This window comes from Pomacea canaliculata, linkage group LG8, assembly GCF_003073045.1.
Source record: "Pomacea canaliculata isolate SZHN2017 linkage group LG8, ASM307304v1, whole genome shotgun sequence".
In the NCBI taxonomy this organism is placed as follows: domain Eukaryota; kingdom Metazoa; phylum Mollusca; class Gastropoda; order Architaenioglossa; family Ampullariidae; genus Pomacea; species Pomacea canaliculata.
In genome coordinates, this window is record NC_037597.1 from 7,537,039 (window position 1) to 7,552,242 (window position 15,204).

At 37.7% G+C, this 15,204-nt stretch overlaps 1 protein-coding gene across 1 annotated transcript in view; it reads left to right on the forward strand.

Annotated features, from left to right (window-relative positions):
* Positions 1–5,515: 5,515 nt before the first annotated feature.
* The window catches only part of LOC112571250 (serine/threonine-protein kinase MRCK alpha-like), a 51,073-nt gene continuing 41,384 nt past the window's right edge, over positions 5,516–15,204 (forward strand). Inside the window, 8 exon segments of the mRNA XM_025250125.1 lie at positions 5,516–5,674; positions 5,923–6,134; positions 7,295–7,386; positions 7,634–7,717; positions 7,900–7,995; positions 9,189–9,431; positions 12,711–12,767; positions 13,084–13,227. Coding sequence (XP_025105910.1) covers positions 5,951–6,134; positions 7,295–7,386; positions 7,634–7,717; positions 7,900–7,995; positions 9,189–9,431; positions 12,711–12,767; positions 13,084–13,227 — 900 coding nt within the window. The 5' untranslated portion in view covers positions 5,516–5,674; positions 5,923–5,950.

Here is a 15,204-nt window from a genome sequence, read left to right on the forward strand (position 1 = left end):
TCTTGTTTAAGAATGTTATCTCCAAACCAAAACAAAACAACAAAAATAATTAACTACCAGGTTGATCGGGGCATCTATTCATTAGATTTGTAGTGTTTGGAACACTCTGGCGTCTAAAGCCGGAAGCACAAAGACTATCCGGTTCGATGCCATGTGGTGCAGTGAACTTAATTCTGCAGTTAACCTGGGCAGCCTATTGATGCAACGGTTAGCGCCTGTCACCAATACAGTGAAGGTTGGCTGTCCTGGATTCAGCTCTCGTCTCGGACACGCTGTTCTTTTCTTCTGTATGTGATATCTGCTTACAGGGCTGATTGCCTTATTGTGATAAACCCTCCCCATACACACCTTAACGTTATCGAGATGCACGCCTATAAACATCACCAGGGGTAGAAAGATGTCATGAAACATTAAGGTGAGGGTCGTGCATAAATACGTTGTGTAGGCTGTATAGCCAGTGAAAGAGTTGTATCCATGTCTTAATTAGGCGAATATGTAGAACAACGTGATGCCACGAAACCGAGATCTTTGCATGCAAGGCGTGTCTCGAGAAGAGACTGTAGCTATTCACCCAGATATGGAGAAGCAGTATCTTGCACTGAATGTAATACGGTCATAAGAAAAAAATGTGCACACCACTAGATCTTATCTTACTCCCTAGAGACTGATCGATGCCGGACATTTCCGAAACTTAATATAGGAAATCAAGGGAAACGATCGACTGTCATATAGTGACAAAATGAGCTAGGCAGGAAGTGTGGTGGAGCATAAGTCACCATCAGTAATGTTGGTGCTAGCAACTTATTTTGATTTTTTCATGAAGGGTCGACTCTCCGATTCTCAGCATCTTTTCTCGTGAGATGTCATCAACACAGTGCACTAGTATATACAGGTCCTGCGTGCACTCTGTATATGCTTTGAAGGTGGAGATCAGAGGTCTAATTGTATATTTTATACTTTATGGACACAAAGAAAATCGCAAAAACCTGGAACATGACCACACAAAATGTTGCAAGCAAAGTTGACGCTAGCCTTAAAGAAATAGTGAGGTGTCCCTCAGTAGCCCATGTACGTTCTTGAAACAGACCCCGACAAACATCACCATGCACTGATCAACATAGATATCAGAATAGGGGATAGATACACTTACATCAGAGAAGAGGACCTCCGAGTGGTTAGAACACCGGTATCGAACCGGCCCTCCACTCGGTGTGGTGCAAGAAACATACCCCAGGTGACCCAGCTCTCGGGAATGGGGACCTGACTCCTTCGAGTATTGGAGAGGGTAAGACAGTGATGGCGAGTACATGAGGACTATCCCCGCATAAAGCTGCCCGAGAAAACTGAGGCCTGTAACACCTCATTCCCCACTGCGGTTCAGATCTCGCCTAGGGCAAACTGTTCTATACTACAGTATATAGTATCTGCTTACAGGATGTAGGCGTAAAATATCAATTTACCCCCCATCCTCCCCCTACACGACCTTTACCTTTTATATACATTGTGAAGGCCTCAGCTAATAGGATTCACCTCTTTCTGTTTCTCTAGGCTGAAAGAAGAGTATATAATATCTTGAACTGTGCTTTAACCAATTATTAGAAAAAATTGCGTTCCAGCCCTTTATACGGCGTTTCATCAGATTATAATTTTTTGTCAGTGGATTGATCAGTTGCGGTGCGCGCTTACATGATATAAAAGATATAATATAAATGAACATGTTGAAATAGTGTCTCACACCCGCACACTTCTATCTCTCCCCTTCCCCAACACACGTTCCCAACAACAGCAGATGCAGTTGATGACCCAGGCCACCTCAGGGTACAAGATCATGGCCAGCAGAGTAGATTAAGTGAATAGTACGCGGAATGAATGAGTTGCGGTGACGATCGGTTCTGCGTACAGGCATCGCGTACCTACAGCCAGACAGCAAGAGTGAAAACTCATACGCTAACACATATAGGAATACAGAGGATGATGGATGCCTTCCTGAGGATTTGCTGATGACAAAAGGCTGCCAAGTCCCTCTGCCTGGTTCCGGTGATCTTAGAGCAGATATTCAACAAGGGAGACAAGACTGTTCCTGTTCCCTAGGGAGAGGCTGTGGAACAAAGAGATGAAAAAAAAAAAAAGTGATGATCCGAGACTTTCAATGAAGGACTACTAGAACAGAGTGAGGATGACAGAGATAACAGAAAGATCTGAGTTTCCGTAGGAGGTACAGACGTTGTTGGCTCTTACGGAAGATCATGTCAGTGCTGATGTCCCATTTAAGCTTGTTATCAAAGATATAGTACCTAAATATTTGTAAGAATCGACCTCGATTGCAACATCATGGTTAATACTGATGACTGCCTCAGGCCTGTTCGTCCAAAAGTCGAAAATCATTTTCTTAGTCTTTCAAAACAAGAAAGTGTTCGTCACACCGGCGAACAAAGTTAGGAAGATCGAGCTCCCCTATGATCACTATTATTCAAAAGAGAAAGGCAGTGTCAGAAGCAAATTTTTAGGATCGCAATGTCTGACATTACCTGCTCGTTTCTTTCTATACTTCCTATTTCTACTCTCTTTTTTTAAACCCTAAACTCCCATTACGTTCACTCCCCACCCGCCCCCGCCCCCCGCCGCTCCAACCCTACAGAGGTCGAAATCTTTTCAGGATGAAAGACTCGCTTTCCTGATAAATTGGCAGACTAGTTCAAGATCACTGCTTCTTATATTTTCCTCGATCATTACATTATTATTATAAAAGGTAACAGTTCATATAGTAAGCTTTGTGGATTTCTGCCAAGAAATTTTTTTTCCGTTGTGAGATTTTTGCTGTTGGTATGTCAAGAAAGACTGCACACACACACACAAACATTGACTATAAATAGGCCCATGGCGCATCTGAGAAGTCGCGTGCCATATATCAAGAACGCATTTTCTTCTTATTTTTTGTCACGTTTGTGTAGTGCTCATTCTGTCGAGTGGTAGTCATCGTCTTTCGCTGGCATCTACTATGCAGTGGCAACATCGAAATCTTACGCTATAGTGAGTTATGAAAACAACTTGCCCTCACTGTACTGAAAACACAGAAAAATGTGAACTAATCAAACTATCCGTCTATAAACCTGTCATTTTCCGAATTCGTTATATTTTCTCTTCAGGGATAAATTGAGCAACATAGAATACTGGTTCACCGCGCTAGACAAGTGTACAACTTGACATTTGTACTGGCATGAGTGGGCATCGAGCGTAAGATACGCTCACTTGAAATGTTTACTCGAGTTGATAAACTTCCGTCGATGAACCATCAAAACACCGTGGTCATTAAAAGCACAGCCTTTGCTTCACTATTGAAACAGTCATCCTACGGACTCCGTTGAAAAGCTGCCCCTGGATGTCCATCTCTCTGAGGATGAGTACACATCTACTGCCCAACAAACATAATCCATAAATGTAACAGGAACCTTCAGTGTCAGACTTCTCCCTGGCAAAATGGGCACTGCAACTTGACAATCTGGCTTCCTCATTTCGTCACGTATATTCTCCAGGGCCCTTCAAATGGTCTCTGAGAACGCACCTCTTCCGTTCCACAGTTGACGACTCCTCGTTAAACTTCCTTTTTTTCTCGTTCTGATTAGTGTTCCATATACTTCGTCAACAGCCAAAATGACAGCTGTATAAAAAGGTTTTCTTTAGCCGAATATGTGTCTTTTGTATTAATTAAGCTGCGCAGTTCGTGTTTGTTTTCACTGCACTCAAAATTTGAGAGCTTTAAGAGAGCTTCCGGATGGCAAGGGATCGAGGTGTATACTGTTCATAATCGTGATAATTTTGACCCTGCAGCTACCACACCACTATTACTGATCCCCATCGCCACAATGTACGCTACCACCATAAATTGCTCGGAAATTCTTGAAACCTTCGCAGATATGTCAGCGGTGTAGGAAGATGCTCGATCGGCTTTGTGTGTGTAGGTGCAAACTCCATGCTGACAGAGAACGACGTTCGCACTGGTGCATTATGTAAAAAAGGAGAAGGTGCGTGAGTGCAGCCATGCACACAAGCGCCCATACACGGTGGTAACATCACAATATATGCTGTTTTCAGTGTTAAACGACAAAAAAATAATAAATAAATAAATAAATTAACAAGAAACAAAACTTACTGAAGAATGACTCACCCGGTTGTCACAGCCACAAGAAATTATCCAATATTCAGAATAAGATAAACTTTATAGTCATTTGAATCACATTTAAGGTTTTCAAGTAATTAAGAGTGCCACAAAACCTCTGTCTTCTTTGATTAATGTCTTTGCTTTGTAGTAAAGGAGTACGTGTTTCTTTTTCCTTTCATTAGATCAAGGGCTAATTAATGTGATGGTAAATTGCAGTTACTATTTAAATGGATCAAGAGGGGAATATAGGGTGGTGGATACAACCGTTATAATGATTAATCTGTCCGAGTATTTCCAGTACTTCGATCATATAGCTGTTATCGCAGTTGTAGATTTCTTTTTTAGCCCCTACTGCATGATCATTGATGGCTTAAAATTCCTTAAATGACAGCTTTAAAAATGTGGCTCATATACATGCAATGTCGCTGGGAAATCGGATACTTCGGGTAACAGGTAACTCGAGATTGGCGACAGAATGTCCCCCCCCCCCCAATATTTATCTCATTATGATTACTTTCTATTAACCGCATTCAGGTTCTTGGCTGGCATCCGACTGTGAATTGTTTGATGGAAATTTATGCTCACACCGTTTATTACCACTATATTACGGTTGTTAACGTATATATATATTCATGCACCTAAGTGATGGTCGACGAGTAGGCCTCGACTAGCTGAAACTATAGTTTTGATTCATTTAATTGTTATGGGTTGTGCCAGATGCTACGTATGATACAATAATTAATGCATCTGCCTTTCACAATAGAAACTCCAAGATCGAGCTTTACGCTTTTAAAAAGTATTTTAGGTGGTTATACCTCAACAGGAGTAATATTAAATTGTGGGAAATCGTTAATGTAATTGAGGTTTGCAAAGTGTTAGCTGGGGTGAGAGACGTACCCGCTGCATGCTGCATATATAAGTTATCGTTATTGCTGATAAACGTCGGTCACTTAATTTTTGGCAGTGCAGGATTTTTATCTTTAGAATCATGTGGGACGTGTTAAGAACGTGGCAAAGTCCGATCTCTTCAGGTTTTGATCGGTGGGTGAAACGAAGAACTCGCGGCTCGAGTGACTCATTCCGGAGGTTTATCATTGCGTCTGCCATATCGCATGAAAGACTTTGCTGCACCGCGTCTGTGTACAAGAAGGCCAAACATAACTGAGTGCACGGTGCAATCATTAACACTTCATATAACATTTGATTGAAATTTTCATTACAGAGTAATAATATGCTATAATAATAAATAATGAGTGTCCAAAGAACCTGGGCTCGACGGCATTCTCTCAAAGGACATTCCGTTCCACCGATTAGCATAATGTAGGATGACGTCATGCCTATCGTCTGCGTAGCTGAATTCCCACAATTCCTGAGACCACCGAGTCGCCATGTTTGTGGCTGATAGTATTGATGGAAACTGCAGAAGATATAACTAACCTTGTTTCTAGTACTATGATCGGCCCATCGCATATTCAGCTCCACCGCAAACATGCGTTTTAAAAAATCAAAACACGGGTAACTATTTCACGTGTGTGGTTTACCTCAGTGCTGCGTGATCGTGGTAAATGCAGTGACACATTAGGAGAGAGGAAGTGATAGGCATGATTTCTTTGAAGGTGTTAGATGTTTGTTCGAGGATGTGACTGTTGACTTGCAGGTTAGCGTAATGGTAACATTTCAGGTAGCTACGTGCAAGCAGAAAATATCATTTGCAACACAGTTCTAATAAGCATAAAATGTGATGGACATCACTATATTTGCAGAAGTGGCATAAAATAATCATTCTGTGGAATGACCATGTCGGTTGAGGAAAGGCTAAAGAAACTAGAACAGCTGTTCCTGAACGGAGTTAAAAAGAGCAATGGTCTCGCTCTCAGCGTCGAAACACTTTTGGACGTTTTCCTTGTTTTATATGATGAGTGCAGCAGCTCTACGCTGAGGAGAGAGAAAAACATCTCGGAATATGTCGAGTTTGGTAAGTTTTCCATCACGTTGACTGCATCTCGATCAGAAAACGGAAGTGGCATAGCAAGCAGTATGACTCATTTTAATTATTAGTGAAATGGATAGCACGCACATTCACATAATAATATTCCTTTTAAACATAATTGTGTAGACAGGTTACAGACAGAAACTTACAGCTAGTTTGAAAATTGTTTTTGTAGACGACACTCGAGTTTTAACTATCCTGGACAGTGTTTTGTTGTTGGCGGGGGAGGGGCATGTGATTGGCATGCACTCGCGCACGCTCACATTCTCTCTCACTCGCTTTTCCTTAAGTAACCAGGTAAGCATTTATTACAATGATAATTTAACAGGGTTTTCTCTTGATTTTCTTTTCATTTATTCACATAATCCATTTTGAAACTAGCCAGATAAGAGATCAGTTCTTTTTGGTCTTAATTTCATAGGAGCTTATACAGAGGTTTATTGTTTTTGTTCTGTTCTCTTTGTTTTAGTGATCTGTTTAAGTGTTTTGTAGTTTGTAATATGCATAAGCATTTTGGTATGAGCTGCTAACATTTGTAGGCTTCTTTATAATTCTATGTTCTGTATAGAGTTAAATGCATGAAACTACAGCACACTGCCAGGTTTTAAGCATACTTTTGACCTGGTTCTATATGTTGAGTAAAATGTGGTGAATTTTTTGTTATTTATTACTTTAGAGACCAGTTTTCCTATTATTGCCTATAGAGGTTTCCTGTAACAATCTTTTTTAAGATATAGATATATAGCCCTCAGCACACACACAGTCATAGAATATTGGTTTGCAGTGGATTGCAATTCCAGTTACTATCGGGCAAAATGTCCAACATGGCAGATTAGTATAGGTTTATATAAGTTGTGTGAATGTTATTCGCTAGTAATGTTTGATTTGACATCTCAGATAAATTACTATAATCTAAAAGTGTAGATATGGCATATGAGATTTTAGGACTCTGAGCTCTGATGTTGCATTGTACAATTTTTTTTCTTTCCACTTTGTTAGTATGAAGGTTTAAAAAAAGGCATTATTGTTTTATTTTTTATGAACCTTTTCATGTTTGGTTGTCACTGTTGTTGTGAGTTATTCGCATGTCATATTTAAGTTTCAAGCTGGTTTTAAAAAGCATAATCCATAATTGCCCTTTCCAGCAAGACCTGTAGCAAATAGCGTCAAGCACTTGAGGTTGCAGAGAGATGACTTTGAGACACTCAAAGTCATTGGCAGAGGTGCTTTTGGAGAGGTGAGCATTAACAAAAACTTAATTTAAATTATGTAGAATTATTTAGTCCCAAGTTTATTTTTAACAGTTTTATAAACTGTTTCTTTAATTTTTAGTTAACTTTTATTTACTAATTTTTTTGTGCTTGTGCAAGTAATTGAATGTTTTTTACAGCACAGTATATGTAAATGTGTGCAGAAGTTGATGTAATTTACCTAGACTGTGTGTTTGATGTGCATGTATTCATCATAATTTTGCGTCATCAAAGGTGGCAGTTGTCAAGGAGAAATCAACAGATAATGTGTATGCAATGAAGATTCTGAATAAATGGGAGATGCTGAAAAGAGCAGAGGTGAGTTTTGCCATTTGTGGTGACCAGAAAATCTATAAAAAGTACCATTGTAAATATTTGAGGGCTCCTAATGTATTTGTTTAATTTTGAGTTTTATGTAATGGAAATAGCAGAACTTAAAGAGATCCTTTAGTTTCATTGTATTGTATTTGATATGTAAAAGTTAATGCTTTGTGCTTCAGACCGCTTGTTTCAAAGAGGAAAGAGATGTACTGGTACATGGAGACAGGCGGTGGATTACCAACCTGCATTATGCATTTCAGGATGATACTTATTTGGTGAGTTTGTGTGACAAAAAAAGAGTAGCATCCTAAGAGATCTTATGTAACAGCTTAATGATTTAACTAGTGCATTGTTATGTGCCGATTAAGACTTGAAACACTGATATTAACATTTTCTGTCTGTGTCAACATGAATTCTATATTATACCTTAAGTTTTAATTATTTTTAAAAACTTTTTAAGTTTCAAGCTTTAAAAAAAAATTCTGTTGAGTTGAAGTCTAAAAAGGACACCTGATTTAATTACTGCATTGTTCTAAATTTCTGTACAAGTTCAAAATGTTAATCATGTGCCATCATTACTGTTATGTTATCAGTAATTTATCATCAGAATTAAACTTAGTAACCAAATAATATGCCTCAAAGCGTTTTTCATTGCACAGGTACATTTCATTTGATTTCAAACTTCAAACTTTAGAACTACTCTTGTTTTCTCTTGATATATACAAGAAGGCTAAAGATCATCATTTTTTAAATGAAAAATCTATTATCCTCAGGTAACCTCAGGAATAATTATGTAGCATCTTTGAGCATGTGGTTGGCGAGGATACATGGAGTTGCCTGGAGATTCTTAGCACAAATAGTCTTATGAGATTGATCTTTCTAGCAGATTATTCACACTGTGATTTTATCAACTTTGGATCTACTACTTTGATTGTCAAGCTCATTTAGTTCACCAGTTTATATGCATGGTGTCACTGTATTAAAACTGTGAAACACTTGTTCCAATAATGTGATGCACTTGTGTGAGTACTGTTTTTGATGAAACATGTCTCTAGCTTTCTTGGGGCCACTGATAATACTGTATAATTGGTCATTAATTATATAATCATTAAAATTAAATTGCTCTGGAAATAACGATGTGTGAACAAACATAGTCTGCAGCCTTCCAGTAGGCAAAAGAAATGCTTTTGAAATTTTTGTTGGGATTGGACAAAAGCTAAGGATTTGTGTGATGTTCAAGCACATATACCCACTTGCTTTCACTTTTTCTTTTGTATTACCACATAGGGTATTGCTGGCTTTAGACCTCTCTGGCAAGCCAGTTTTCCAGTATGAAGAGTTTGGTGAATTAAAAAAAACTGCACAAAACTTGATTCATTTTAAACTTTCAAAAGAAGTTTTTGTTAAGAAAAAATGATGTGGGACCAGGAGCTGATTGTCAATGACCAAGTTTTTGTGGCTGTTACAGTATCTTGTGATGGACTATTATTGTGGTGGTGACCTGCTGACACTGCTAAGCAAGTTCGAGGACCGACTTCCTGAGGATATGGCTAAATTCTATATTGCTGAGATGGTACTTGCAATCAGTTCGCTTCATCGCCTCAACTATGTTCATCGTGATATCAAACCGGACAATGTGCTGCTGGACAGAAGTGGTCACATAGTCTTAGCTGATTTTGGATCCTGCCTCAAGCTTATGCCAGATGGGACGGTAGGGAAGCTGTTTGTCCCTCTTTGATGATTAATGTCTGCAGAAGTGTGGTTGTGAACATGTGTGTGTATATCATGGCATTTTACACAGTTCTGCATATTTGCAGTTAAATGTTTTCAGTTTGTCTTTCACAAGAGAGAGATTAATTTTATTCTTTTAAACATATTAACCCGACTAGAATTCAAAGTAATTGTTACAATCCATCCATATTCACCTAATGAGTTTATTATTTTAAAAAGTAAATAATTTTTACCTGAATCCAGTCTGAACTTGTTCTGTTTTGTAATTTCTAGTGAATTTAGGTGCATGATGTGGTCTTGAAAAAACATTTAAATAATTATTTTAATACAGCACTTTTATATAGTGCCTTAGCCTGGGACCAAAGCCAGGCTCAAAGTCATTTACATACAAGAATAGTAATACTGTAAATTTTTATTTATGGAGCGCACATGTATAGAAGATAATTTTTTTTTTAATCTTTTTTTTTTTCACAAATAAGCTGCACTGGTTTATAAGCAGCATATATATATACAGCTTGAAAACTGCATCATAAGCACTTTGTCTCGTTTTTGTCATAAGTGTGTGTGGTTCAGAATGCTTCACTTGGATGCGGTTTTGATTTTAAAATGTGAACAGTTAGCACTGTACAACATTAACAACTAAGACTGTAACATGGAGCTCATTGAAAAATCCACAAACAATCTGCATTGCAGTAAACACGGCTTACTGTAGGTTTTAAAGCTGGGGAAAAAAGTCACGACTTATGGTCCAAAATTTATGGTATTCATAATAATAATGGTTATTCATAAATCATTTTACCTACCATCAAAGGTGGCTGAAAGCACTTTACAAGTTCAAACATGCAAAAGTAGATGATGACATTTAAAGCAAACACTAATCTATAGCTGTGTGCACTGCAAAAAAAAAAATTTGTTCTTTCTTGCACAAATGCATATACAGTGGAACATCAATTATCCAGCAAATGCTAGAATATATAGTTTACAAAGAAATTCTTACCTTTCTTGCATTGTTTATGAAGTTCTCTTTCAAAGAAATCAGACAGGAGATGCTACTTTGTGTTTTTACAGTATTCCAATTTTATTGACGTACAGAGTTTGCAAAGTGTTAGGATGTCACTAAAATTTGAATCCGCTTCCTGCTCAAGAAAGAAAACTTAAGCTGTAACAAAGGTAGTGTACATTCCTATAAGTTGGAAATCTTGGCAGTCTTGTGATGTCTGGCATTTTGTTTTTCAAGGCGATCCCAGACAACCAAATGCATGGTTAATTGAAGACTAGATAATAGAGGTTCCACCGTATAAACAAATAGCAAGCAGCATATTACAGCACTAAGATGCAAATTATGTGAATTTCTCAAAGAATAAAAGAACCAGAATTGTACTTCAGAATCTTGGAAGCTGATGTTTCTGATTTGTCTGGCAGTCCTTGTCAGATTATGGATAGGCACCATGCTCTGCATAAGAATTTACATTACAAGAATGGTGTGAAGAAAATGGATCTGTTTCTTGAAGAGAGTTGACCTCCAAGAAAGTTGCAGCACCATTCATCCCTGCTGCAGTAGCTGAGCATTTTGCACTTGCTGCTGCAAAGAAAACAGTTGCCTGCTTGAAAAGAAAACTTCAAGAAGCAGAGAAACAACTGTACAGTACTCAAGAAGAAAGTGAAATGCTTATTAGTTCATTAAAGAATGTCTGCTCTCATTCAGTGTTTGCAGGATAAAGTTAGTGAAGGGCAACTTGAAGTGCAACAGAAACAGAAAAAAAACTGTGGTAGAAATGAATGCATCTTCAACAAACCAAGTCAAGAATAATAGAAATAAAGGCATTAAACTGTTACAAGTGCTCAGAAAGGCTTGAACTAAGTTTGAAGAAGAAAGTGGCAGTTTCTGAAGTACATTCCTCTGGATTGTGTGATGCCACTGCGTGAAGCCACCAGCCAGGTGAAGCAACTCCATCTGTCAGAGCAAGGAAACTGATGCTTAAGAAAGTAAGGTTGCACCAATCAAGCATTCACAGATATGGTCCACAAGTCATTTGTGGAACTGCCAGGAGACAAGCTTAAGATTGGGTATTTCATACAGGATGTGAAAGTATGCATCATTTCATTGGTTGGACAGTGTGAAGTACCAGCACACAACAGTAATCCAAGCTGTACTGAGGCAAGAAATGAAAGCCCAAGTGCCTGAAAAGGACTTTCCTTCAGAGATCCTTGCTGCGCTTTTGTGACCAGGAACATGTGTCTAATGCATGTGCTTGAAGTTTTGAACCATGGTGATTTTCATGACTTTCATGTTAATGGAACCAGCAGGGGTGGGCGGTAATTTTTGGTACAGGCAGTTGCCACTGCTAAGGGAACTTTGTCACATGGTTTCAGTCCATTGGCAACAGAAGACATCATGAGGCTGGTGGATATTATAATCAGTGTTCTGGAAAAAAAAATCTTACCGGTATCCAAGAGATGCCCAAAGAAAACTGTCTGCTGTGATGAAGTTCTTTGGAAGGCAGCTGCAGGAAGTCCAGATCACACCGTTGCAGACTGATAAAGAACTCCATTTTCTTCATGGCAGTGCACAATTCTTTCTTGGGTTGTCCAACAAGGTGAAGAAGATTTTGTGTAAAGAGGATAGCTCTAGGGAAGAGGCCCCATCTGGTTTCCATCCTTGACAGAGGTGAAAATGACATCATAGAAGAAAGAACTGTTAGTCAACGGATCAGCTGAAGCCAAAATGTCACAATCGAGAAACACAGTCCAACACATCACTAGGATCACAACAGGTCAAACAGTGGACACCAAAATCAAAATTAACTTAGAAAAATAACAAAATCCGAAGAAATCTGGAGAGCTAGTCCCCTCAAGCTGGTAAGGCTAAGGGTCATCATATGCAGTTAGCATTTAAAAAGATGCAAAAAAAAAAGTGTTTGCTGAAGTTCGCTAACAATTCAACTTGATGTGTTGCGTCATTTTTAAACCAATCATTTTTTTTTCTGGTACATAAGGAAAGCATGTCAACTTTACACAGTGTGTAATATTGAAATTTGAAAGGACTTATGCATGCTTGTCCAAGCTCAACGTTCCTCCTCTCTTCTCTAGTTCAGGTCTGCATGATATAATTTGATCCACAGAAGCCCATTCTCATGATTTTAGTAGCCGTACCTCATAGTGTGTTAATCTCACAACCACTTTTTATTTTTTTTTTTTGCACAGATTTTATGCAGGGAAACTATGTACAAAGAGTAATAAGTAATTTTTTTATGTGCAGGTGCAATCTTCTGTTGCTGTGGGAACACCTGACTATATTTCTCCTGAGATTCTTAGGGTAAGGAATGAGGCTTCAAAAACATCAATTTCAAAGTATGTTTTTATAGTGAAAAGAAAATGGTACTTAAAGTAAATGAACTCATTTGTTTACATTTTTAAAGCAGATAGCATGGTATGTGTTTCTAATTAATTTAAAGTTTGAAAAATGTTTAGTTCCTTGCATAGCATTTCTATTAATATAATACTGTGACAGTATTTTCAGAACAGAGTTATCCTGTTTAGATGTAAAAGGTCTAAAAATGTTTCTTTCAACTTAGTTTTATTTGCTTTTGGTTCAGCTTAGTGTGTTTAAACAGTTTTTATATATCTGACAGGCCATGGAGGATGGTCATGGTAGATACGGACCAGAATGTGACTGGTGGTCACTGGGTGTATGCATGTTTGAAATGTTATATGGCGAAACCCCATTTTATGCAGAGTCATTGGTAGAGACATATGGAAAGATCATGAACCATCAAGTAAGTTAAGGTTCTGTACAACACTTTGTCAAACGAAATAATGTGATAGAGGATGATAATCATGACATTTTTTTATGCTCTTTTTCATACATCCAGGTCTATAATAAGATGATTGTAGACTGGGATTTTTTTGTTTTTTATTTTTTATTTCATTTTATTTATTTTGTGTTCCTAAAGCTACAATCATGAAATTGTACTGCATAGGACCTTGTTGCAAGTACTTTCGTAGTATTTTTGAAGAAATGATGAGTGTGAAGCACACTTCCAAAGTGTCTGAATCTGCATTGAAATTACAGAGTTCCAACAGGTTCGCAGAAGAAAACTCTTTGGAAAGTGCCTAGAACCTTCATATGTTGTGTTATCAAAGTTTTTGAAGATGCTAAACTCTTTGCTTATATTTTAAGGTAAATTTGATATAAAAATTTTGTAAATGCTTTGTAAACAAATAACGTGTTTTACCACACGCTTTTAAATTTATTACTGTCGGCCCAGAAGACAGGGATAGATGAAGTCTTCTTACTAAAATGAAAAAAAAACTTTTAGTTTTTAAAAGAAAAGTTACTTGGTTGATCAGCTTTTGATTTAAAACAAACTTTTTGATTGCCTAAACAGGCGCAGACCAAGATGAATTGCCCAAAAGACATTTAATTCATTGAACACAAGAAAGAAATATTTCATCTGTGAAGCCGTGATAAATTATTATTGAAATATTACTGAAGCAAAGTGGAACTAAAAGATTTTTAATTGGTTGTTGGCCAGTTTTGTATGTAATTATTTTCCATTTAATTAAACTTTTGAAAAAAAACATTGAAAAATAATAAATAGCACATTTGTGTAGCGCCTTTTTCCAGACTCAAGATGCTTAAAATATAAACACATAGAATAATAATGGTCTCAAAACAAGTTCATTGTTTTTAAGATGAATGCTGTCAGCATAGATGCATTCACTATAGCTCAGTTATACTACCAGCTGCAACTGTGATTTGTAGTTGTTGTATCAATAGAAGAGTAGTAGTGGAGTTGGTGGCACCAATAACAAAAAGTTGTTCATTGTTGGTGCACATATTATTGTCGCAGAGGTCACATCAACACAGTGGCTGTGAAGAAAATAGATGAAGCAGGAGGCAGGATTGTAGATGAGATCAGAGAATCAAGTCCATATTTGTTGACTTGCTTAGATCCAGAATCTAAAGCATCGGAAAGAATGTTACAAGGAAAGTAGACAGTATGTAGAGCAGAAATCGTTACGTATGCAGGGTACCGATGATTTAAATCAGCAAACGGAAATCCAGGAGCCGAAATGATGTAGATATGGCGTTTGAGACCTGTTAGATGATGAAGAAAACAGAAATATGGCACAGGCTTAGGAAACAGTCCAGAACAGTGGCAGGAAAAATACAATGAAGGGCACAGATTAACAGTAGTCAGCAGACACCAGACTCGACTAAAACCCAAAGGCATTACAAGGAACAAAAGAAAAAGAGTTAGTGCCCTCAAGCCAATAAGGCAAAGGGACATTCAAAATTGTAGCCGAACGCTGTCCTTGCTAAAATTGCATAGCTGGTATAAAGGTGAATACCCATAACCAGTTTTAATTGCCTTAACTCTTTTGCAATCCTAGTATGATATAAACCTTACTTTGGAATGCACGAAAATACCCTTAATTACTTAATTGACACCCCCCCCCAAAAAAAAAAACAACAAAAGGAAAGAAAAGGACGCAAAAGGAATGTGCAAAATAAGCAAAATAACTGTCTTTACTGTCCATCATATTTCCAGTGATATTTTAAAAAAGATTTCCTTCCATTATTTATATGCTGCTTACACACAATTTCTGCCAAATTTTCATTATTTTCATCAACTAAATCTGAAGAATAAGGTGTAGACTATTCGACACAGTATTTTTCTTTGCTTTCAAGGCAAGTCTCATCTTGTCTAAGGGGTTGTAAGCTTACACAGTGTGGAATGTAGCATAAG